General features: G+C 48.2%; 1 protein-coding gene and 1 long non-coding RNA gene across 2 annotated transcripts in view; one reads left to right on the plus strand and one right to left on the minus strand.

Moving 5' to 3' along the window:
- The window catches only part of MRPS25 (mitochondrial ribosomal protein S25), a 46,724-nt gene extending 21,854 nt beyond the window's left edge, over nt 1-24,870 (plus strand). Inside the window, exons 2-4 of the mRNA XM_043886030.1 lie at nt 12,032-12,138; nt 24,177-24,264; nt 24,612-24,870. Coding sequence (XP_043741965.1) covers nt 12,032-12,138; nt 24,177-24,264; nt 24,612-24,804 — 388 coding nt within the window. The 3' untranslated portion in view covers nt 24,805-24,870. The remainder of the gene's footprint in view (nt 1-12,031; nt 12,139-24,176; nt 24,265-24,611) is intronic.
- On the minus strand, nt 4,927-6,230 carry LOC122682821. Its single transcript, XR_006337530.1, has 2 exons — nt 6,091-6,230; nt 4,927-5,177 (listed from the first exon to the last, which is right to left on the minus strand). It is a non-coding gene; the product is annotated as an uncharacterized LOC122682821 (long non-coding RNA).
- Nucleotides 24,871-25,251: the final 381 nt, after the last annotated feature.

Genomic DNA, 25,251 nt, shown 5'->3' on the forward strand with positions numbered 1-25,251 from the left:
GCCCCCTGCTCTCAGCTACACTGAAGATAAATGTGGTTTTTTTTTTTTTTTTTTCAGTTGGTGAGCCCCGGAGCAGGAGCTCTGGTGAGGGCCTCCGTGGTTTTGTTAAAAGCCCTCTCTTGTTCCCCAATCCAAAGTAATGGCTCTGCATCTGGGCCTTTGGTGGCTTCATATACAGGTCTGGCCATTAGTCCGAATCCTGGAATCCAGATCTGCAAAAATCCTGTCATGCCTAAGAAAGTACAAAGATACTTTTTTTTTTTTTTTTTTGGTCTTTGGGATGCTCAGGCCTCATATAGCTTGTTTTCTGTCTGGAGAGAACTGTCTCCTCCCAGGATTGGTAATATATCCCAGATATTTAACTTGTTGCTTTGAGATTTGTGCTTTTCTTCCCTCCCCCCCTCCCCGCCCCGCCCCGGGGAGATCCTGTAGCCGCGGACCCCAAGGAAATTAAGGACTGAAGTGATATTCTGATCCGAGGCCTCCATGGCAGGACTGTATATTAACACGTCACCTACATACTGTGGAAAGGCCCCTCTTTCTGTCTCTTTGTTGGCTGCGTTGGGTCTCCGCTGCTGGGTGTGGACTCTTCTCTAGTTGCAGTGAGCAGGGGCTACTCTCTAGTTGCATTCCGATGGCTTCTCTAGTTGTGGGCCTTGGGCTTAGTTGCCGCACAGCATGCAGAATCTTTCCAGACCAAGGATGGAACCCATGTCCCCTGCATTGGCAGGTGGGTTCTCAACCACTGGACCACCAAGGAATTCCCACAGGGCTCCATCTTTTAAGTCTATTTCCCCTAGTTCTTTTCCTAGGACCTGGGCGAACAATGTGGGCGATCTTGAAACTCCCGAGGCAGTACTGTCCAGGTGTATTGTTACGTTTGGCCTGACTCGGGCTTAGTCCACTTGAAGGCAGACAGATGAGATGACACAAACGAAGCCATCGCTGAGGTCACGCGCAGTAAACCCCCCGGCATCTCCAGGACTCTGGACCGACATACTGTTACGGATTGGCCACAGGGGATGTGTGGGGACCCCTGCCTCGTTTACTGCCCTAAGGTCTTGAACTGCTCGATAGTCCCCTTTTAGCTTAAAAACTGGCAGAATAGGGGCATTGCATGGAGACCGACAGGCGCTAAGAGGCCATAATTTAAGAATTTCTCTGTGAAGGGCTGCAAACGTTGTTTTGCTTCCAACTTTATAGGGTACACTGTCTTTTGTTAGGATGAGCGACTCTGGCTTAAGGCTTGTTTTTAAAGGTTGGGCATTTGTAGCTCTCCCAGGGATTCCCAGTCCACAGGGTCGCAGAGTTGGACAGGACTGAGCAACTGAACTACAGGGACTCCCTTGTCGCAAACTGCAGGGTCTGCTGTGTGCGGGATGTGGCTGGCAGCCAGCCCTTGTTCTTCCAGCTGATCCGTCGTGAGTCAAGGAGAGGGGCCTCTCAGGGCCTGCTAGCTGTAATAAGACTCCAAGAGAACCCACAAGTGGGGTTTGGGACACTCAGGCACAACTAAAACGGCGTGTGAGGTCAAACGCTGTTCAGATTGACAAGTGAGAGGCCCAGCGAAGACACGAGTGTGAGGCTTTCCCTCGACATCATCACAGCACAGCTTTTGGAGAGAAGAGGCCCAGCCCGAGAAATCAGGACAGAGTGAGTGACTCCCGTATCAGTTAAAAATTGGTTTTCTTACCTGCCATGCCAAGGGCCACCTGAGGCTCCTTGAGGGAGACAGACGTCTTGTTGGAGGGGAGCCACCAGCATCCCGGGGCTCCTCAGTTGTCCAGTGTGGTTGTCTCAGGAGTGGGAGTCCCCCTTCCCTTTGGGACTGGGGACAGTCCCACTTCCAGTGACCTGTTTGTCTGCAGACTGGGCGCGGACCAGGGAGTTCTTCCTGGCACTCTGGAGCCCACTGGCTGGTTGACTTACATTGGAAGCATCCCCCTTGCTGGTTTTACCTCCAGGTGGATGCTTAAACTTCCTTTCCCGCCTTGGGTTGTCCTGAGGTTGCCAGGCGTGGCCCTCAGTTTAGCTTGAGCCCTGGCCTGTTTTCACATCAAGTTCTTCATCCTCAATTTGGTCTGGATTACTGAATACCCCAAGGGCCGCCTCTAGGAGTTGCGGCACTGGGGTCTGTGGGCCGATTTGTAACTTCTGGAGTTTCCGCCTAATGTTAGGGCTGACAGCATGTTCCAGCAAGGTCTGACCGTCAGGGGTGGGTGGATCAATGTCAGTAGATTTTCTAAAAGCCTCCACATGCTGTCCCTGAAAGAAGGCTGGATTTTCTCTTTCTCTCTTTTGGGTCACTTCTTTGACCTTTTCGTAGTTACCTGACTGTGGGTACACTTTCCCGTCCCTCCTAATGCACACGCACCACGCACATCCCGGCTTCTGTTCCCTCCCAGTAACTGACTCCTGCTGGGCTCCTGATTTGGAGCAGCACAAACACGAATTGGCAGGCTGGTCACCGTGACGCTGGATTGCTGCCCAAATTCTCTTTCCTCGCAGGTACAGCAAGTAGAGAAGACTATTTGGGCATCCTTCCAAGTAGAATCAAAGGCCAGTGTTAGGGCCTGAAACCCTTCAACAAACTTACTAGGGTCTTGAGAAAACTGGCTCAGTCTGCCTTGGGCTAACTACATCGATTAAAGAGAAGGGGTCGTGTCCTTTGACTGTCTCCCTGCCATTTGCCACTTCCCTCGGAGGGCACACTTTGTCGGATCTTGGATGATAGGAAGTTCCACTGTGAGTTGCTGGGGTGTGGGATTGGTCAGAGGGATCTGGGGAAGTAGGTGCCTCCGGGGAAGTAGGAGGGTCTAGAGAAGCAGGGGAAGCTTGGTCTCCCCCTGAGAGCTGGTGGATGTTAGGAGATGACCTGAGATGTCAGGGGTGCCTTCAAATGCCCAGAAACCGCCTGGAGTGAGCGGGGTTTTGGTAAAGGACCATGAAGACTTGGACATACAGAACCTCAGTCTGTTTTCCTATCTTGCGACAGTAAAGATTTCCAGTTGCAAGATGATATTATAATTTAGAGACGGATTTTCAGGACATTTTTATCCATCTCCCAACCTCTATAAAAGCCAGGCAGCGTTGTAGTAAAGTACACCCCCCCCCCCCCTTCAGCCCATCTATTTTTAACACTTGTAATTTTTAAGGATACATTCCAGAGGTGTCTCTTCTGGCTTAGAAGAGGATCCTCCCATGTTGAGTCATCTGCAACCAAGAGCACTCCTAGAAATGAAACCCATCTTCCCAGAGACATTTTCCCAGGAGACTTTTGTCAGAGTGGGGTTGGCATGCCCTCCTCACATAATGGGGTTTTGAGCGTCCCCTACTCTGGCCACCTCCATCCCTTGCACCAGGGGTTCCCGATGGGGGACGTTTGAACCAGTGCCAGTGCGTTGCCAGGACTCTCCCTGAGGGGGGCATCTGTTGTCTATGAGCTTGTTGTCCTAGAGCAGTTTTCTCTATGTCGGATTTTGGGGTGTGTTCCTCAAGAGTGGGCATCTATAAATCCCAGGATGTGGGCTGCTTGGACGTGGCCAGCCGAATAGTCTGTAATAAGGTACGGGCTGCCGAAGCCTGGAGGAAAGGGGAGATTAGAGATGGAGAAAGGAACTCCTGGAGGAACCTAACCGGGCACAGTGGAGAACGCCCTAGGGTCAGGAACAGAGCTGGGCACAGTGGAGAATGCCCCGAGGTCAGGAACCGAGCTGGGCACAGTGGGAAAGGCCCTGGGGTTGGGAACTGAGCTGGGCACAGTGGAGAACGCCCCGAGGTCAGGAACCGAGCTGGGCACAGTGGGAAAGGCCCCGGGGTTGGGAACTGAGCTGGGCACAGTGGGGAACGCCCCGGGGTGGGGAAGCGGAGCTGGGCACAGTGGGGAACGCCCCGGGGTCGGGAACCGAGCTGGGCACAGTGGGGAACGCCCCAGGGTCAGGAAGCAGAGCTGGGCACAGTGGGGAATGCCCCGGGGTCGGGAACTGAGGGCTGGAGGTGGGAGTGCTCCCACAGGGGATTTGTTGGACGTAGAATAAGGTGAGAGACTAGACAGCAGAAAAACCTGAAACCCCTTCCCCCATGTGTTTAGTGACTGCGATAAAATTGGAGACAACCTCTATCTGACACAGGCAACAACGGGTTTGGACAGCATCGCTCATGTAATTTAACCTACCAGTTAAATTAGGGTCTGTTTGGGATAATCCAGGGGCCCTTTGAAACACCCCCAAGGTTAGCTGGAGGTCAAGAGAACTTTAATTAGAATCTGATGTTTGGGAAGTCTGTCAAAAATTTCAAAAACCCAGTCAGAATCATCGGTCACTGTGAAGCAATTATTCCTTAAGCTAAGGTGAAAAAAAAGTTTCAAAACCAAGTAAACTAAGTACAGATCACCTAAAGGCACAGAAACTCGGCATCTGTTACCAGAAGCAGCGTTCCCGGAAAACGTCGTTCTCTTACCAAAGGCCAAATCTAGCCCTTCTATAGCCTGTCTTAGTAAAACCCACTTACCTAGTAAGGTTTAATTCCACTGTAGAAAATCCAAACCCCATACAAAATTCTTCTCAATGTTCTACTTCTGCAAACCTGTCCCTTTCTGTAGCAATACTTTGTCCCTTATTCTTCAATTTAGAAATAATCAGCCTTAGGAGAAAAATCACCCTTTTTCCCTTAACAAAGTGTATGTCCGTTCCTCATACCTCCTTTCTCAAAAACATACATCTTACAAACCTTCTCTCACATTGGCATTCTATTCTCAAAGCAGCCCCAAACAAGCATCAGCTTCTCTCTCAAAAGCAGGCAAATTTAGACTTATTTAGCAATTCATATTCCCAACATTTTATCCATCATATTTGAAATGGCCTGGATATTCAGTGAATTCCTATCATTTAACGTAATTTAGTTTTGAGTACCAGGATGTACAGAGACTTTTTTCTGCTTTTAAATATTTATTCATATATTTGGCTGCGGCAGGTTTCACTGGCAGTACGGGGGATCTTCACTGCGTGGTGCGGGATCCCTCGTTGCGGACTCTCTAGTTGGGGTCCTCGGCCTCAGTAGTTGCAGCGCGGGCTCAGTCTTGGCGTGGCGCGTCGAGCCTTACTTCCTTCTCCAGGAGTCGAACTCTGGTCCTGCGGGTTGCAAGATGGTTTCTTAACCCCTGGAGCAGCATGGAGGTCCTGTAAAGAGACTGTTTTAGATGGATGCTTCTAAAACATAGTCATTCCCCTAGAGTTAACCAACAATTGTTCATCCCATTTACTTAAAAATTTAATCATATCAGATTATTACACCTGTTGGCAAATTTCATAACAAAAACACAATGTGTACTTAACTGACCTTCAGTAACCTTAGGTACAGTGAAAGTATTATACTTATCGTTGATGACTCTCAAGACATCTGAATGAGGTAAACCCACAAGCTTAAAGTCAGACTAGCCAGTTTCTATAGGACCAGAGATTTCCTAGTTTTCCGGCTTGAATTTAAAATGGCTTCCTTCCCCTGGGCACCGCCCCCCCCCCTGCCCCCGCCTTCAGTCTGGGGCGCTACAGATGAAGCGGGCTGTTCCTGAGTTCAGGCAAAATAGTTACATTGCAAAAGCAGAGGACAGCTGCAGGCTCCCAGAGCCCAGGCGGAATAGTTACACTGTGAAAGCGGAGGGGGTAAGTGCAAGCCCCTCTGGTCTTTTCGTTCTTAAAGTCTCAGGCAATGTGGGCTGCATTTTTATTTCAAAATTTAAATGCTCCACCCTGCCCACAGTTTGGGCAGAGACTTGCAGGAGCAACCGGACAGACAAAAGTACATAATAGAAAGACCCCAGTGACAAAACCTTAAAGACAGAAGAGGGAACAGGAGCACAGTTATAAGGACTGAAGGGGAGTTACAGGGAGGAGGGACAGAAAAGACTGGAAAAGAGAACAAGACAGCAGGGAAGTGAAGAGAATACTGGGACCATAGAAGTTCCAGCCACTACAATCTCTAACACGCACAAATCTCTCAGAAGGAGAGGACAGAGATTTCAGGAGAGGGAGGAGGGACAGCACTGCCCGAGCCAGGGTCCCGAGGCCCCCAGGGCCAGGAAGGCAGACTCACAGCAGGCGGTGTTGGTGAAGCATGCGGTTCAGGTAGGCGTTGGTCAGCCACGCAGCTTCACTCGGTGGTCTCGGACTTTCCCCGGCCCTCGCCCCGGCAGGGGACTGGCCCAGGTCGGGTGCCATCGCTGGTCGGGTTCCCGGCCTTCCCCAGTCACTAGAAACGGACAGACTGGAGACTCAGACGGCGCTTCGCTGGAGTTCTTGCACGGGCTCAGGGAGGGAGCAGGCCCTGGAGCTGGTTCCTTATATGGGGTGAGGGCAGGGGTGTGTCCGGGGGTCGGGCTGAGGTGGGGCTTAGGTGTTTTGCCCACCTCTTTGTGGTGCTGAGTGCAGTGGGGCATGCGCAGTACCCTGGTTTTGCTCCCGACACCCAGTTTTTGCTCCCGGCTCTTCAGAAGTGGCCGTTGGGATTTGTAAATTTTGTATCTTTTGGTCGAGAACTTGCCCCAACTGCGCATGCACAGGGGGTTATTTTCAGTCCCATATAGTTTCTTTGTATTTTGTAGCTCCCCAAGAGGTACCAGGTGCAGGCTTTGCAGGACTGCAGCAAAGGGCCGCGGGTCTTGGGAAGGGTGCAAGACCCCAGGTCGAGGCTGCAGAAGTGAGGAGGAGAATGGTTGTTGGGCCCTGGGCGTGAAGAGGGCTGCCTGACAGGAGCCTGCGGAGCTGGGACTGAGCCTGGGGTCGAGCCAGACAAAGAACCTCCTTGACTCTCCCTGACTCTTTCTGTTCTGACAATGCTCCCTGTGGGCTGAACCCAACATGAAGCCACTGGGGAAGAAAGCCCACTCCCTAGCGTGTATCTGTCAGCCACTCAGGCTGGAGAGCAGGTAGAGAGGGATCCTGGTGTGCGGTTGTGTCATAATTTATATATCAGCCTGACATTTAAGCTGTTTCTGTCCCTTTGCTGTAAAAAATGATCAGTAAAGTTCACGGGTGTCTTTGCATTCAAGTGTGAAAATACCTAAAGGCAGAGGTGAAATCATTAAGTCAAGATCTTTGCTAGTTCCAAAATGACCCCCAAGGACGTCAAACCAATGAATATACATAAAGAAAGGTTTCCTCACTTCCGTAAGTGTGAAAATGTTAGTTGCTCAGTCATGGCCGACTCTCTGCGACCTCATGGACTGTAGTCCACCAGGCTCCTCTGTTCATGGAATTCTCCAGGCAAGAATACTGGAGTGGGTCGCCATTCCTTTCTTCAAGGGATCTTTCCAACGCAGGAATCAAACCCCGGTCTCTGCATTGCAGGCAGATACTTTACCATCTGAGCCACCAGGGAAGCCCCCTCACTTCTGTAAATTAATTGCTTATAATGAGAAAGGAACGGCTGCCCAAGATTCTGGGCAGTATACTCCAGTGTTCTTGCCTGGAGAATTCCATGGACAGAGGAGCCTGGAGTGCTGTGATCCATGGGGTTGCAAAGAGTCTGACATGACTGAGCGATTAACACTTTCACTTTTTGAGCACTCTAAGAGATGAAAAGGGATGATTTTCATGTATAGTTGTTGGGAAGATGCTGGGGATCCTTCTCTGATAGACCATGTGGGTTTCTGCCTGTTTGTAGCCTTTGCCTGCCCTACTGGATTATGAATCTTGTTAACGGCGTGCAGAATTCTGTGTAAGGGAATTAACCTTTTGTTTTGTGTTTTGTGCTTGGCAGATGTTGATTTTGTTTTTGGCAAGTTTTGCGTTGCGAAGGGCTGTATTTATTTATCTATTTATCTGTGGCCGCCCTGAGTCTTCATTGTGGCACACAGCTCTTCATTGCTGCAAGCCAGCTTCCTCTAGTTGCAGCAAGCAGGGCCTTCTCTCATTACAGAACATGGGCTCTAGAGCATGCAGGCTTCAGTAGTTGCAGCTCCCAGGCTAAATAACTGGGGCACATGGGCTTAAATGCCCCATGGCATGTGGGTTCTTAGTTCCTACCAGGCATTGAACCCGTATCCCCTGCACTGGCAAGTGGACTCTTAACCCCTGCCACCAGTTGTTGTTCAGTTGCTAAGTCGTGTCTGACTCTTTGTGACCCCATGAACTGCAGCACTCCAGACTTCCCTGTCCCCCACTGTTTCCTGGAGTTTGCTCCTATTCGTGTCTGTTGAGTCAGTGGTGCTCTGTAACTGTCTCGCCCTCTGCCCTCCCCTTCTCCTCAGTCCCTCAATCTTTCCAGCATCACGGTCTTTTCCAATGAGTCAGCTCTTTGTATCGGGTGGCCAAAGAATTGGAACTTCAGCATCAGTCTTTCCAGTGAATATTGTGGGTTGATTTCTTTTAGGATTTAGGACTGGTTTGATCTCCTTGCTGTCCGAGGGACTCTCAAGAGTCTCCTCCAGCACCACAATTTGAAAACGTCAATTTATTGGCACTCAGCCTTCTTTATGGTCCAGCTCTTACATTAGTACAGGACTACTGGAAAAACCATCGTTTTGACTATATAAACCTTTGTTAGCAAAGTGATATCTCTGCTTTTCAATACACTGTCTAGGTTTGTCATAGCTTTTCTTCCAAGGAGCAAGTGTCTTTTAATTTCATGGTGGCAGTCACCATCTGCAGTGGTTTTGGAGCCCGAAAGTAAAACCTGTCATTGCTTCCACTTTTTCTCCTTCTATTTGCCATGGAGTGATGTGACCAGATGCCACAATCTTAGTTTTTTGAATGTTGAGTGTTAAGCCAGCTTTTTAGCTCTCTTTCACCCTCATCAAGAGGCTCTTTAATTCTTCTTCCCGGTTGTTGGTGTTTCTCCCCGCAATCTTGATTCCAGCTTGTGCTTCACCCAGCCTGGCGTTTCGCATGATATGCTCTGTGTATAAGTTAAATAAGAGGGTGAGAGCGTACAGCCTAGTCATACTCCTTTCCCAGTTTGAAACCAGTCAGTTGTTCAATATCCAATTCTAACTGTTGCTTCTTGATCCACATACAGGTTTCTCAAGACAGGTAAGGTGGTCCGGTATTCCCATCTCTTTTAAAAGAGTTTCCCACAGTTTGTTGTGATACATGCAGTTAAAGGCTGTAATGTAGTCAGTGAAGTAGAAATAGATGGTTTTCTGAAATTCCCTGCTTTTTCTGTGATCCGATGGATGTTGCCAATTTAATCTTTGGTTCCTCTGCCTTTTTTCAACCCAGCTTATACATCTGAAATTTCTCTGTTCACGTACTGCTGAAGCCTTGCTTGAAGGATTTTGAGCCATTACCTTGCTAGCGTGTGAAATGAGTGTGATTGTATGGTAATTTGAACATTATTTTGCATTGTCCTTCTTTGGGATTGGAATGAAAACTGACCTTTTCCCATCCTGTGGCCACTTCTGAGTTTTCCAAATTTGCTGACATATTGAGTGCAGCACTGGAACAGCGTCATCTTTCAGGATTTGTAATAGCTTAGCTGGCTCCACTAGCTTTGTTTGTGGTGATGCTTCCTAAGGCCCAGTTTACTTCGAATTCCAGGATGTCTGGTTCTAGGTGTGTGATCACACCATAGTGGTTATCTGGGTCATTAAGACTTTTTTTGTGTAGTTCTGTGTAGTTCTTGCCACCTCTTCTTAATCTCTTCTGCCTCTGTTAGGTCTTTACCATTTCTGTCTTCTATTGTGCCCATCCTTGCATGAAGTGTTTCCTTAATATCCCCAGTATTCTTGAACAGATCTCTGGTCTTTCCCATTCTGTTGTTATCTTCTGTTCTTTGAAGGAGGCCTTCTTCTCTCTCCTTGCTATTCTCTGGAACTCTGCACTCAGTTGGGTGTATCTTTCCCTTTCTCCTTTCTTCTCTCCTCATCTCTTTGTAAAGCCTCCTTGACAACCACTTTGCTTTCTTGCATTTCTTTTTCTTTGGGATGGTTTTAGTCACTGCTTCCTGTACAGTGTTACAAACCTCCATCCGTAGTTCCTCAGGCACTCTGTCTACCAGATCTAATTCCTTGAATCTATTCATCACCTTCACCATATAATCATAGGGGATTTGATTTAGGTCATACCTGAGTGGTCTAGTGGTTTCTCCTACTTTCTTCAGTTTAAGCCTGAATTTAGCCATAAGGAGTTCATGATCTTAGCCACAGTCAGCTCCCGGTCTTGTTTTTGCTGACTTTATAGAGCTTCTCCATCTTTGGCTGCAAAGAATATAATCAGTCTGATTTCTGTGACCATTTGGTGAGGTCCATGTGTAGAGTCATCTCTTGTGTTATTGGAAAAGAATGTTTACTATGACCAGTGCGTTCTCTTGACAGAACTTTTAGTCTTTACCCTGCTTCATTCTGTACTCCAAGGCCAAACTTGCCTGTTACTCCAGGTATCTCTTGACTTCCTAGTTCTACATTCCAATCCTCTATGATGAAAAGGGCATCTCTTTTCGGTGTTAGTTCTAGAAGGTCTTGTAGGTCTTTATAGAACAGGTCAACTTTGGCTTCTTTGGCATCAGTGGTTGGGGCATAGACTTAGTTTGCTGTGATGTTGAATGGTTTGTCTTGAAAACAAACTGAGATCATTCTGTCCTTTTTGAGATTGCACCCAAGTACTGCATTTCAGACTCTTGTTGACTGTGAGAGCTACTCTATTTCTTCTAAGGGATCCTTGCCCACAGTAGTAGATATAATGATCATCTGAATTAAATTCACCCATTCCTGTCCATTTTAGTTCACTGATTCCTAAGGTGTTGGTGTTCACTTGTAACACCTCCTGTCTGACCACTTCCGTTTTACCTTAATTCATGGACCTAACAACGTTCCTGGCTCCTATGCAGTATTGTTCTTTACAGCATCAGACTTTACTTTCATCACCAGACAAATCCGCAACTGAGCATCGTTTCCACTTTGGCCCAGAGGCTTCCTTCCTTCTGGAGCTATTAGTAATTGTCCTCTGCTCTTCCCCAGTAGCATAATGGACACCTTCTGATCTGGGGGGCTTATCTTCTGGTGTTACCTTTTTTTGCCTTTTCATACTATTGATAGGCTTCTTGTGACAAGAATACTGGAATGGTTTACCATTCCCTCCTCCAGTGGACCACGTTTTGTCAGAACTCTTCTCTGTGACCCGTCTGTCTTGGGTGGCCCTGAATAGCATAGCTTGAGTTATGCAAGCTCCTTCACCACCACAAGGCTGTGATGGCAGACCACCAGGGAAATCCTGCAAAAGTTTTAATTAATCAAATTGGTCTGTGTTTTAAACCTTCTGAGTTCAGTGATTTATCCACTCCTAGATTGTAAGAGTATTCCCCATGATTGTTCTTATGATTCCTTTTATTTTTAAATATTGGTATAAAAACATAAGGACTTCCCTGATAGCTCAGCTGGTAAAGAATCCATCTGTAGTGCAGGAGACCCTGGTTTGATTCCTGGGTCGGGAAGATCCCCTGGAGAAGGGATAGGCTACCCACTCCAGCATTCTTGGGCTTCCCTTGTGGCTCAGCTGGTAAAGAATCTGCCTGCAACGCGGGAGACCTGGGTTCAATCCCTGGGTTGGGAAGATCCCCTGGAGAAGGGAAAGGCTACCCCCTCCAGTATTCTGGCCTGGTTTGCAAAGAGTCGGACATGACTGACCAACTTTCATGACGACGATAAAAAACATAAAGTGCTCACCTGGAGATATACAGTTTCTCAAATGAGTACACTGTGTAATTGTCACACCAAGCCAGACCAGGGACATTTCATTTTTGTATTTACACTTGTGTATTTACACATTGCTTCAGGTTAATGTGCAGTGTGAGGTAAGGATATAGATTTCTTTTCCTTAAATGACAAATCAGGGGTCCCAACACCTCCATTCAGACAGCATGTTAATGGACTCCTGTGACCTGCTTTTCCTCACTCCACCTTTTTGGGGGGCTGAGTCCTCTCGGAATCTGATGAGAGTTCTGGACTCTTTAGAACTCTTTAGAATTCTCTTTAGAAGAATACACAGGTACCTAAAGTTTTAGGTAAAAACTCTCATGGGTTTAATTTCTTGTGTTGCAGGAAATTCGTGTTTTTCAACGTACCTCAGATCCAGTACAAGAACCCCTGGGTGCAGGTCATGCTGTTTAAGAACATGACACCGACCCCTTTCCTGCGGTTCTATCTGGGTGAGTGTCCCGGCTGTCTGGCGCGGGTTGGAAAAGAATTTCCTGACACAAGCATTTCAGAAGGGAGTGAGTTTATTAAGAACAAAGAGCAGAGATAATGAAGACACTGCAAACACAGCGGGCCAACACCTGCTGACAGACCAGGGAGAGCCCACGCTTTTCGGGGGTCAGTAGCCAGTTTTTATCATCTGAAGAGAAAGTTCCTGCTGGAAGGGTGGCGTTGGGTGATTGGTTAGGGCCCTCGAGGGTGAGCACTGGAGTGGGCATTTTTGCCTAACTTGGGGTCAAGAAGCCTGCTTGGTGCTGACCGGGGGGGCTTTTGGGAACGGTTACAGTGGGGCTCAGTCAGTTCCGGAGGTGACCTTGGTTCTGGGCTCCACTTCTGTGGCCTTGGGTTAGGGCTCCCCAGTGAGCACGGGGCCCTCTGCCGATCCCCCATGTTCCTCCTGTGCGGCCGTCACTGGGGCCTGAGGGGGCGCTGCAAACCTGTTGGTCCCGTGACCTTGGCTTCTGCACCTGCTGCCCAGCGGCCACAAGGTCTCTCCACCCGCCCCCGCCTTAACCCTCCGCCAGACTCACTCCTGTCGCCCCACATCTCCTGCAGGCCTCACATCATACGGGCCAGTCTGCAAATTCCCTTGCTGCACTGTGCTTTGATGCCTTTGCTCATGTCAGGCCCTCTGCTGGAAATCCCCTTGCTACTTTTCTTTGCTAAATTAAAAAGTAAATCCTTTGAGACTCAGCTTGGGCACCAGCTCCCCCGGGAAGCCTTCCCTGCACCTTAGATTGGTCTCCCAGGGTGTGTCCTTCAGCACTGGCCACGTTCTCTTGAACCGTGTGTGTGCGTGTGCGTGTGTGTGCGTGTGCGTGTGTGTGTGCGTGCGTGCGTGTGTGTGTGTGCGTGTGTGTGTGACCTTTCTGGATCATACGTACTTTGGCAATGCTCTCCTGTCCTCTCGAGGAACAAATGTGAAGACTCCATTCAATTGGGCTCAGTCCCTGGAAGTCAGACCCAGTGTTTTAGCCCGGCTCTCTCATCAATCATTCTGATCAAGTATTGTTCCCAGTTCCGTATTTCTAGGGGAAGGCAAAATATCTGCCTTACACAGTTACGAGAATCAAATGAAGTGTAGATTGGGAAATGCATCAGGAAACAAATCGGTGATGTTCTTTCATTCATTCAACAACTATGTATCAGGTTCCTGCTAGGACCCACGGACTCTTCTGAGTGCTCGGGGTGTCAGGGAGCCATAAGGACAAAGACCTCCAGTCGTGTAGAGATGATATTCCAGCAGGAGGAGATAGAATGAACAGGAAACTCAATAGCATGGTTTGTTAGAAGATGGGAAAAAAGAAAAATAGAGCAAGGTGGAACTGAGGAGCATGGTGGTGGTTTGGCAATTCTGTGTTTGTATTTGTGTTGTTGTTTTAAAAAACTAACTTTATTGAGGGATAATTTACCCATAATGCAAGGTCTTTTGTGCACTGAGCGATGAGCTCTGATAGATGTGAAGGACCTGTGTCCCTGTTCCCCGGGGAAGACAGAACAGCCCTCCTACTCCAGGAAGTCCCCCAGGCCTGCTTTCCAGTCAGTTCCCACTCCCAGCAGAGGCAACCGCTACGAGCAGTTCTTCCTTTTTTGTGTGTGTATGTGGCTGAACTGCATGGCCTGTGGGATCTTAGTTCCCCGACCAGGGGTCAAACCCTGGCCCTCAGCAGGGAAAGTGCTGAATCCTAACCACCGGACCACCAGGGAATTCCCACTGTCGGCAGTTCTTTCACCATAGACTGATTATCTGTGTATTTTTGGCTGCACTGAGGCTTCACTGCTTTGCACGGGCTTTCTCGAGTTGAGGTGAGCGGGGGACTTCTCGTCGCAGGGCCCGGGCTCCAGGCATGCGGGCTCAGTAGTTGTGGTACCTGGGGGCTTAGTTGCTCTGAGGAAGGTGTGGGCTCTTCCCAGACCAGGGATTGAACTATGTCCCCGGCACTGGCAGGCGGGTTCGCATCCGCGGGACGTCCGAGACTACCTCGTTTTATTTATTTCAGGACTTAATATATATTTCTCACAGTATATATTCTTTTGTGTCTGGTTTTCACTCATGGTGTTGAGAGTCACCCACGTTGTGTGTATCCGTAGCTCACTCATTTTTACTGCTGAGCAGTGTGATGAACATTTGGGTTTTTGATAGATGCCCAGACAGTTACAGGTGTGAGCCCTATGGAGGGCGGGGTGGCGGGCAGGGAAAGTCTTCAGATGGTAAGGCAGGTCTGCCGTCTCTGGAAGGAGGACTGGACAGGAGTTGCCCCAGATGGAGGTGCAGTGCTGGGAACTAGGGGACTGGCCGGCGGGCAGCTCTGCAGAGGCAGCAGGTCCTGGACCGAGGCCTGGGGGTGCCGGGCTTGGCTCTGCTGCTGGGGCGTGGGGTGTCCTCGCTCGAGGGGGCTGCGAGCGGCCGTCTCTGTGGACCTTGGTGCTCAGTTCCCCTGGGCACGGGCTCGGGCTGGCTTGTCCACAGAGTGGACACACAGCGTCCTTAGAAGCCACCAGGCAGGCCTCCAAGGTGACCCTGCCGCTCAGCCTGCCGTGCACAGGGTGGGGGTCCTGCTGGCCCCCCAGCCTCAGCCCGGCCCTCCGTTACTGCCTGCATTTCCTGTCGCTGCTCTTAACATCACCACGAGCTTGGGGCCTTAAAGCAACAGAGTGCATACCTGAGGGTTTTGTAGGTCTCAATCCAGCAGGGTGTAAACTCAGGCTGTCAGCAGAGCCTCCGCTCCTGGGGGCCCTGGGCTGAAGCACTCCCGGGCCTCGTCCAATTGTCGAGGCCGTGCCGCCCTTGGCTCCGGGCCTCCCTCCATCCTTGGGCGCTGCCTTGGCGGCCGGCTGCCTCCCCGTCCCGTGTGCGTCTGACCACAGCATGGGAAGTTCTCCAGCTTTAAGGACCGTGGAAAATGGAGGCGCCAGGTTGTCTGGGAGACTCTCCCCATTTCTGGGTCCTTGAGTTTAATCGCACCTGCCGAGGCCCCTTGGCCACATCAGCGGTCATACTCACAGGTTCTAGCGGACGAAGAGGGGGTCCATCTACGGGAGCCATCTCTTGTCACTTAAGGGTTTTCAGTGTTAGCCATTCCAGCGGGGGTATGTCTCCTTGGCATCTTGGTTTGCATTACCCTGTGAGTGTCTTTCCATGTGCTTATTGGCCATTCATTTCTTTTCTGAAGGGTGTACTTGGATCTTTTGTCTGTTTAAAAATTTTAAAAGGTGAGGGCTCTTTTCTTGTTGAGTTGCTGGTATATTCTGGATTCAGTCCCTTCGTCAGATAGACGTGTTGTGAATATTTCCTGTCTGTGGTGGGCTTTTCTTAAAGGTATCTTTTGAAGAACAGAAGTTTGCATTTTGATTAATTTCAGCTTCTCAGCTGTTTTCTTTTGTCTAGTATTTTTTTGTGTGCCGGCCAAGAAATCTCTCTTCCCCAAAGGTGCAAAGATTTTTCTCCTGTGTTTCCTTTAAAACTGGGCGAGTCTCTAATTTTATATTCAGGTCTGTGATCTAGTTATTTGTGTGTTAAGTGAGATAAGGATTGAGGTTCAGTTTTGTTTTTTTTAGATTTGGGATATTCAGCTATTGTAGCACCGTTTGTTGAAAGACAGTCACTTCCCTTATGAAATTTCTTTGACGTCTCTGTCAAAAATAAAAATTGACCGTGAATGGATAAACAAAATGCATGTATTCATTCAGTGTGGGATATTATTCAGTCACGAAAAGGACTGAAGTACCGACATATGCTTCAACATGGGTGGACCTTGTAAACAAGCCAGCAGAAAGAAGGCAGATGCAGAAGGCGTGTGTGAGTCCATCTGTATGAGGTGAAGGGAGCAAAGCCGCGGGACAGGAAGTGGTTGTCTGGGACTGGGGCGCTGTGGGGAGGAGGAAGGGACAGCTTCACGGGTACCGGGGTCTGTTTGGGGTCACAGGAAAGTGCTGGAACCTCGGTAGCGGTGATGTTGCACAACATAGTGAGTGTGCTAAAACCCACCATATTTTACACCTTAAGACGGTTAAATGGGGGAGTTCCCTGACTTTCCAGTGGTTAGGACCCGATGCTGTCACAGCCAAAGGCGTGGGTTCAGTCCGCTTGGGGAACTAAGATCTTGAAAGACACAAGGCTAAAACCAGATAAAACTGAAGTACAGTATAGTTGATGTTAGTATAAGTCACAGGTGTACAAAACAGTGAATCACAATTTTAAAGGTTATATGCAATTTATAAAATACTGGCTGTATCCCCCACGCTGTACATCTGTGTAGATGGTTTTCATACATAACACTTTGTACCTCATGTGCCTGCCCCTTACTGTCCCTCTCTCCCTCCCGCTCCCTTCTGGTGACCACTAGTTTGTTCTCTGCATCTGTGAGTCGTCTTTTATGTTATTCTTACTGGTCTGTTGTACTTTTCAGATGCCACAAATAAGCGATAACACACAGTATTTGTCTTTCTCTGTCTGACTTATTTCACTTACATTGTTGTTCATTTGCTAAGTCGTGTCCATTTTTTTGTGACCCCATGAACTGCAGCATGCCAGGCTTCCCTGTCCTTCACTGTCTCCCAGAGTTTGCTGGGAGTTTGCTCCCCCATTTAACTCATGTCTCTTGAGTCAGTGATGCCATCTAACCATCTCATCCTTTGCTACCCTCTTCTCCTCTTGCCCTCTATCTTTCCCAGCATCAGGGTCTTTTCCAGTGAGTCAGTTCTTCACATCAGGTGGCCAAAGCATTGTAACTTCAGCATCAGTCCTTCCAATGAATATTCAGCACTGATCTCCTTCAGGATTGACTGGTTTGATCTCCTTGCAGTCCAAGGGACTCTCGAGAGTCTTCCCCAACACCACAGTTTGAAAGCATCAGTTCTTCGATGCTCAGTCTTCTTTATGGTCCAACTCTCACATCCATACACGACTACTGGAAAAACCATAGCTTTGACTACATGGACCTTTTTTGGCAAAGTAATGTCTCTGCTTTTTAATATGCTATCTAGGTGTGTCATAGCTTTCCTTTCAAGGAACAAGTGTCTTTTAATTTCAGGGCTGCAGTCATCATCCACAGTGATTTTGGAACCCAAGAGAATAAAGTCTGTCACTTTACATTTTTTCTGTATCTATTTGCCATGAAGTGATGAGACCAGATGCCATGATCCTAGTTTTCTGAATGTTGAGTTTTAAGCCAGCTTTTTCACTCTCCTCTTTCATCTTTATCAAGAGGCTCTTTAGTTCCTCTTTGCTTTCTGCCATTGGGGTGGTGTCATCTGCATATCTGACGTTGTTATTTCTCCTGGCTTAACTAATAAATCTTAATTCAGCTTAGTTTATCCAGCTTAGTTTAAATTTTAATTCCACTTACATTATACAGTGGAAATGAGAAATAGATTTAAGGGACTAGATCTGATAGAGTGCCTGATGAACTATGGATGGAGGTTCATGACACTGTATAGGAGACAGGGATCAAGACCATCCCCAAGAAAGAGAAATGCAAAAAAGCAAAATGGCTGTCTGAGGAGCCCTTACAAATAGCTGTGAAAAGAAGAGAAGAGAAAAGCAAAGGAGAAAAGGAAAGATACTCCCATTTGAATGCAGAGTTCCAAAGAATAGCAAGGAGAGATAAGAAAGCCTTCCCCAGTGATCAGTGCAAAGAAATAGAGGAAAACAACAGAATGGGAAAAACTAGAGATCTCTTCAAGAAAATTAGAGATACCAAGGGAACATTGAGCAAAGATGGGCTCAATAAAGGACAGAAATGGTATGAACCTAACAGAAGCAGAAGATATTAGGAAGAGGTGGCAAGAATACACAGAAGAACTGTACAAAAAAGATCTTCACGACCCAGATGAGCACAATGGTGTGATCACTCACCTAGAGCCAGACATCCTGGGATGTGAAGTCAAGTGGCCCTTAGGAAGCATCACTACGAACAAAGCTAGTGGAGGTGATGGAATTCCAGTTGAGCTATTTCAAATCCTGAAAGATGATGCTATGAACGTGCTGTACTCCATATGCCAGCAAATTTGGAAAACTGAGCAGTGGCCACAGGACTGGAAAAGGTCAGTTTTCTTTCCAATCCCTAAGAAAGGCAGTGCCAAAGAATGCTCAAACTACCACACAATTGCACTCACCTCACACGCTAGTAAAGTAATGCTCAAAATTCTCCAAGCCAGGCTTCAGCAATACATGAACCATGAACTTCCAGATGTTCAAGCTGGTTTTAGAAAAGGCAGAGGAACCAGAGATCAAATTGCCAACATCCGCTGGATCATCGAAAAAGCAGGAGAGTTCCAGAAAAACATCTACATCTGCTTTATTGAGTATGCCAAAGCCTTTGACTGTGTGGATCACAATAAACTGTGGAAAATTCTGAAAGAGATGGGAATACCACCTGACCTGCCTCTTGAGAAACCTATATGCAGGTCAGGAAGCAACAGTTAGAACTGGACATGGAACAACAGACTGGTTCCAGATAGGAAAAGGAGTACATCAAGCCTGCTTATTGTCACCCTGCTTATTTAACTTATATGCAGAGCACATCATGAGAAGCGCTGGGCTGGAGGAAGCACAAGCTGGAATCAAGATTGCCGGGAGAAATATCAATAACCTCAGTCAATCAGATGACACCACCCTTATGGCAGAAAGTGAAGAGGAACTAAAGAGCCTCTTGATGAAAGTGAAAGAGGAGAGTGAAAAAGTTGTCTTAAAGCTCAACATTCAGAAAACTAAGATCATGGCATCTGGTCCCATCACTTCATGGCAAATAGATGGGGAAACAGTGGAAACAGTGTCAGACTTTATTTTTTTGGGCTCCAAAATCACTGCAGATGGTGATTACAGCCATGAAATTAAAAGACACTTACTCCTTGGAAGGAAAGTTATGACCAACCCAGACAGCATATTAAAAAGCAGAGACATCACTTTGCCAACAAAGGTCCGTCTAATCAAGGCTATGGTTTTTCCAGTGGTCATGTATGGATGTGAGAGTTGGACTATAAAGAAAGCTGATCGCTGAAGAATTGATGCTTTTGAACTGTGGTGTTGGAGAAGACTCTTGAGAGTCCCTTGGACTGCAAGGAGATCCAACCAGTCCATCCTAAAGGAGATCAGTCCTGGGTGTTCATTTGAAGGACTGATGCTGAAGCTGAAACTCCAATACTTTGGCCACCTCATGCGAAGAGTTGACTCATTGGCAAAGACCCTGATGCTGGGAGGGATTGGGGGCAGGAGGAGAAGGGGATGACAGAGGATGAGATGGCTGGATGGCATCACCAACTCAATGGGCATGAGTTTGGGTAAACTCCAGGAGTTGGTGATGGACAGGGAGGCCTGGCGTGCTGCGATTCATGGGGTCACAAAGAGTCAGACATGACTGAGCGACTGAACGGACTGAATTCCAGCTTGTGATTCATCCAGCCTGTCATTTCGCAGGATATACTCTTCATATAAGTTAAATAAGCAGGGTGACAATATACAGCCTAGAACATACTCCTTTCCCAATTTTGAACTGGTCCATTCCATGTCCAGTTCTAACTGTTGCTTCTTGTCCTGCATACAGGTCTCTCAGGAGGCAGGTAAGGTGGTCTGGTATTCCCATCTCTTGAAGAATTTTCCACAGTTTGTTGTGATCCACACAGTCAAAGGCTTTAGCATAGTCAATGAAGCAGAAGTAGATTTTTTTTTTTTTAATTCTCTTGCTTTCTCTATGATCCAACATATGTTGGCCATTTGGTCTCTGCTTCCTCTTCCTTTTCTAAATCTAGCTTATACATCTTAGTTCACAGCTTGAAGTTCTTGGTTCACAGCTTGAAGTTCTTGGTTCACATATTTGTTGAACTCTAGCTTGAATGATTTTGAGCATTATCTTGCTAGTGTGTGAAATGAGCATGATTGTATAGTAGTTTGAACATTCTTTGGCTTTGTACTTCTCTGGGATTGGAATGAAAACTGATATTTTCCAGTCTTGTGGCCACTGCTGAGTTTCCAAATTTGCTGGCATATTAGATGCAGCACTTTAACAGCATTGTCTTTTTAAATAGCTTAGTTAGAATTCCATTACTTCCACTAGCAAACAAAGATGCTTCCTAAGGCCCACTTGACTTCACAGTCCAGGATGTGTCTGACTCTAGGTGAGTGATCATGCCATCGTGGTTATCAGGGTCATTAAGACCTTTTTTGTACAGTTCTTCTGTGGATTCTTGCCACCTCTTTTTTTTTTTCTTTGCCCCCCACCCCCCGCCACCTCTTCTTAATCTCTTCTGCTTCTGTTAGGTCCTTACCATTCCTGTCCTTTATCATGCCCATCTTTGCATGAAACGTTGCCTTGCCATCTTCAGTTTTCTTGGAGATCTCTAGTCTTTCCCTGTCTATTGTTTTTTGTCTATTTCTTCGCATTTTCACTTAAAAAGGCTTTCTTATTATCTCCTCTTGGTATTCTTTGGAACTCTGCATTCAGTTAGGTATACCTTTACCTTTCTCCTTTGCCTTTTGCTTCTCTTTTCTCAGCTATTTCTAAGGTCTCCTCAGACAGCCACTTTGCCTTCTTGCATTTCTTTCTCTTGGGGATGTGTTTGATCACTACCTCCTTGTACAGTGTTACGAGCCTCCATTCATAGTTCTCCCAGATCTGATCCCTTGAATCTATTCATCACCTCCAGTCTATAATCATAAGGGAAATCATAAGGGCTTAGGTTATACACAAATGGTCTAGTGGCTTTTCCCTACTGTCTTCAATTTAAGTCTGAATTTTGCAATAAGGAGTTCATGATCTGAGCCACAATCAGTGGCTCACATCATTTTCTCACATCCTTGCCAACTCTTGGACATGGGGTCTCTCTGATGATAGCCGCTCTGACAAGAGGAAGGTGATATCTTAATTGTGGTTCTGATTTGCATTTCTCTGGAGATTATCTTAGAATCTTTCTCTGTGCCTGTTGGTCATTTGCATTTCCTTTTGGAAAGATGTCAGTTCTTCTGCCCATTTTTTTACAGCTTTTATTTTTGATACCAAGTTGTGTGAACTGTATATATATGTTGGATGTTAACCCGTTATCATATCATTTGTCATTAGTTTCCCCACGTTATAGCTTGTCTTTTTGTTTTCTGGTTTGCTGGGTCCAAAGCTTTTAAGTTCAACTAGGCCCCATTTGTTGTTCAGTTCAGTTCAGTTGCTCAGGCGTGTCCGAGTCTTTGCGACCCCATGGACTGCTGCACGCCAGGCTTCCCTGTCCATGACCAACTCCTGGAGCCTGCTCAAACTCATGTGTTTTTAGTTTTCAAACAAGTATGTATGTGCTTGGCTACATCGGCTGTCAGCTGCAGCACGCAGGCTCTGCAGTTGCGGTACTCGGGCTTAGTTGTTCCGCAGCACGTGGGAGGGATCTTAGTTCCTCAGCCAGGGATCAAATCCAAGGCCCCTGACTTGCAAGGCAGATTCTTAACCCCTGGACCACCAAAGAGGTTCCCCATTTGTTTACTTTTGCTTTGTTTTAGCAGATCAAAAAAAATGAAAATATTGCTGAGATTTATTTCATATTTATTTTCTTCTAGGAATTTTGTGGTAGCTGGTCTTAGGCCTTTGATGCATATTGAGTTTATCTCTGTAGATGGTGTTAGAAAACGTTCTGACTTCACTCATCACTCTGCAGTGTCTCAGCGCCGCTCACTGCAGGGAGTGTCTCTTCTCCGTTGTGCGCTCTCGCGTCCTCTGTGCGGCTGCGTTTCTGGAGTCCCTTCTGGAGTTTCTGGAGTCCCTTCTGGAGTTTCTGGAGTCCCTTCTGTGCGCCACTCATCTGTGTCTGCTTTCTCCGTCGTGCGCTCTCGCGTCCTCTGTGCGGCTGCGTTTCTGGAGTCCCTTCTGGAGTTTCTGGAGTCCCTTCTGGCGTTTCTGGAGTCCCTTCTGGAGTCCCTTCTGGCGTTTCTGGAGTCCCTTCTGGCGTTTCTGGAGTCCCTTCTGGAGTCCCTTCTGGCGTTTCTGGAGTCCCTTCTGGCGTTTCCGGAGTCCCTTCTGTGCCCCACTCACCTGGGTCTGCCTTTGTGCCAGTGTCTTGCAGTTGGGATGCCGCGGCTTTCTGGTGTAGTCTCAAGTCAGAGAGCATGACTCCTTGAGCTGTTTTTCTTTAAGGTTGTTTTGGCTGTTCGAGTTTCTGACTCTTCATCCTCTTTAACTGATCTGTGTCTGTCCTCACGCTAATAGCACACCGTACTGGTTTTTGTCCGTTTAAAATCTGTGTTAAGAGCAGGTAGTGTACATCCAACTTTGTCCCCCCGCCCTTTCTTTCCCCCCCAAGATTAAAGTTGGCCCTTGTAGGTTCTTTGCATTTCCATATTAACTTTAAAATTTGCTTACCAATTTCTAGGGGAAAAGCTTGCTGGGATTTTGATCAGAATTACATTATAGATCACTGAGGATAATGGACATTTTAATAGTATTGAGTATGTTTTCTGTAAATATTCAGTTCAGTTGCTCAGTTGTGTCCGACTCTGCGACCCCAAGGGCCAGAGCACGCCAGGCCTCCCTGTCCATCACCAACTCCCGGAGTTCACCCAAACTCATGTCCATCGAGTCGGTGATGCCATCCAGCCATCTCATCCTCTGTTGTCCCCTTCTCCTCCTGCCCCCAATCCTTCCCAGCATCAGGGTCTTTTCAAATGAGTCAGCTCTTCCCATCATTTTTTAAAGCTTCATTTTTCTGTTCTTTGGTTAACATCACACAGCCTTATAGAAGTACTGCTGATTATTATACGTGGGTCTTGTGTCTTGTAACCCTGATAATTCACATTTCTAGTAGTTTTTATTTGCTAAATTCCTTAAGATTTTCTACATAAACAATCATTCCTTCTACAAAGAGAGTTTTACTACTTTCCAGTCTTTTTTGTGTGTCCTAATTACCTGTCTGACATGGCTGTAATGTTTTTGCATTTTTACCAGTAACTGAGGAAAGTTTTGAGTGTTACTCTGCATCTTAACACTTGGTATTGTGTTTTAAAACAAAATTAGCCACCTTAATATCTCACTGTGATTTTATTTTGTATTTTTGTAATGACTGATGATATTGAGTGCCTTTTCATGTGCTTATTATCCATTTTTCTTGTTAAATTCAGGCATTTAATTGTTGTTGTTTATTCAGGTATTTAAGCCCATTTTTCCTTTGGATTGTTTGTAAGAGTTCTTTAGTCGGAAAACAGGTCTTTTATCAGATGTTCTTCTTTCTCATGGAGTTGTCTTGCCATCTTTGTTGAAAAGTAGACCTTAAATTTCATGTTTAGTTCTGGACTCAGTTTGGTTCTATAGTCTGTTCTTTCGCTCATACCACACTGACTTGATTATGTAGCCTGTGGGGGTGTGTGTGTGTACACTCAGTCATGTCCGGCTCTTTGGGACCCTAGGGGCTGTGTAGCCCACCCTGCTCCTCTGCCCATGGAATTTTCCAGGCAAGAATACTGGAGCAGGTTGCCATTTCCTATTCAAGGGGATATTCCTGACCTAGGAATCGACCCCCCATCTCTTGTGTCTCCCGCGTTGGCAGAATTCTTTACCACTGCGCCACCTGGCAAGCCCATATTGTAGCCTGCAGTAAAACTGAACCTGGAAAGTGAAATGTTTTCCTGTTTTCGGGTTGGTCAGAGTTGTTTTGGCTATTTTGGGTCCTTAGCCTTAAATTCATGCAAAGTTTTTCAGGGATGGAGTGAATCCATAGACTGACTTGGCTAGGACTGCCATCTTAACAATATGAAATCTTCCTATCCATGAACATGGAGGTTGTTTCCTTTAAAAGAGAATGAACGCTTTTGTACATACCTGAAGTTCATCTGTGTTCACAACTACAGAAAGTTCACAACTACAGAAATGGAAAAGGGCTGCATTGTGGGTTATGTAAACACCTGCTTTATTGCTAGAATTCTCCACTGAACGCACAGCCCCCGTCCAGCACCAGCGGAGACTGAGCGGCGTCCTGCCGCCTTCTTAGCCCTCCCCCCCATTTCCTTCCCCTCCTGCTGCAGATTCCGGGGAGCAAGTGCTGGTGGACGTGGAGACCAAGGGCAACAAGGAGATCATGGAGCACGTCAAGAAGATCCTGGGGAAGAACGAGTGAGTCGCTGGGCTGGACTTAGAGGGGTGCAGGCGACCTGCAGAGGTCCAGTGTTCGGAGGAGACAGGCGGTCGGGAGGGGTGTCGAGGGGGCAGCCGGAGGCCCTTCCTCCTGGGTCCGCAGGGGGCTGAGAAACCTCTGAGACCCCTGCCCTGGTGGCTGTGACCGTGTCCCTCCTGGGGCCTCTCAGGTGGGACCTAGTGGTGAGCGGCCCCAGGCCCCTTTGTCCCGCCCGCCCGCGGCCTTCCTGCGCGCCCTCCTCCGCGGCCTGGGGCGCGGGGCGCAGGGCGGGGCTCACTGCCCGGTCCCGGCTCGGCGCCCACGCCCCCTGCTCTGCTGTCCGCAGGGAGACCCTCCGGAGGGAGCAGCAGGAGCGCGAGCAGCTCTCCCACCCGGCGCACTTCGGACCCCGGAAGTACTGCCTGCGGGAGTGCATCTGCGAGGTGGAGGGCCAGGTGCCCTGCCCGGCCGTGGTGCCGCTGCCCCGGGAGCTGACCGGCAAGTTCCAGGCCGCCCTGAGAGCCGGCGCCCAGGACTGAGGCCCCGAGAGCCCCGGTTCTGTGCCCCGAGACTGACCACCGCTTTGCAATAAAGGGTCCCCTTTACACACGTGTGGGAAGCACTTTGCGCGGGGGCCGGGCTGCAGCCAAGCCGCTCAGTGGACACCCTGCGCCGTCACGGCCGTGAGACCGCGTCACCGAGCAGCGCGGCGGGACCCCGGCCGCTGGGCCTTCGGCGGGGCCGGGGCTTCAGGGCCGGGAGGGGGCCTAGGCCGCAGCCTGGAGACGCGCGTCTGGGCCCGCGGTGGGCAGGGCTGCCAGCGCGCGCGGCCCCTCCAGGCGGGACGGTGGGGCCGCCTCAGACCCCGGGGGCGAGCCCGTTTCACTGACGACCCTGAGCTCCGGGCCGCGGCTGTGGGAGACCCGCAGGCCCCCGCGGAGCAGAGCCTCCTGCGCGGTCGGGCGGGCCCGCTGCGGACGCGCTCG

Source organism: Cervus elaphus, chromosome 24 (genome assembly GCF_910594005.1).
Source record: "Cervus elaphus chromosome 24, mCerEla1.1, whole genome shotgun sequence".
NCBI lineage: Eukaryota > Metazoa > Chordata > Mammalia > Artiodactyla > Cervidae > Cervus > Cervus elaphus.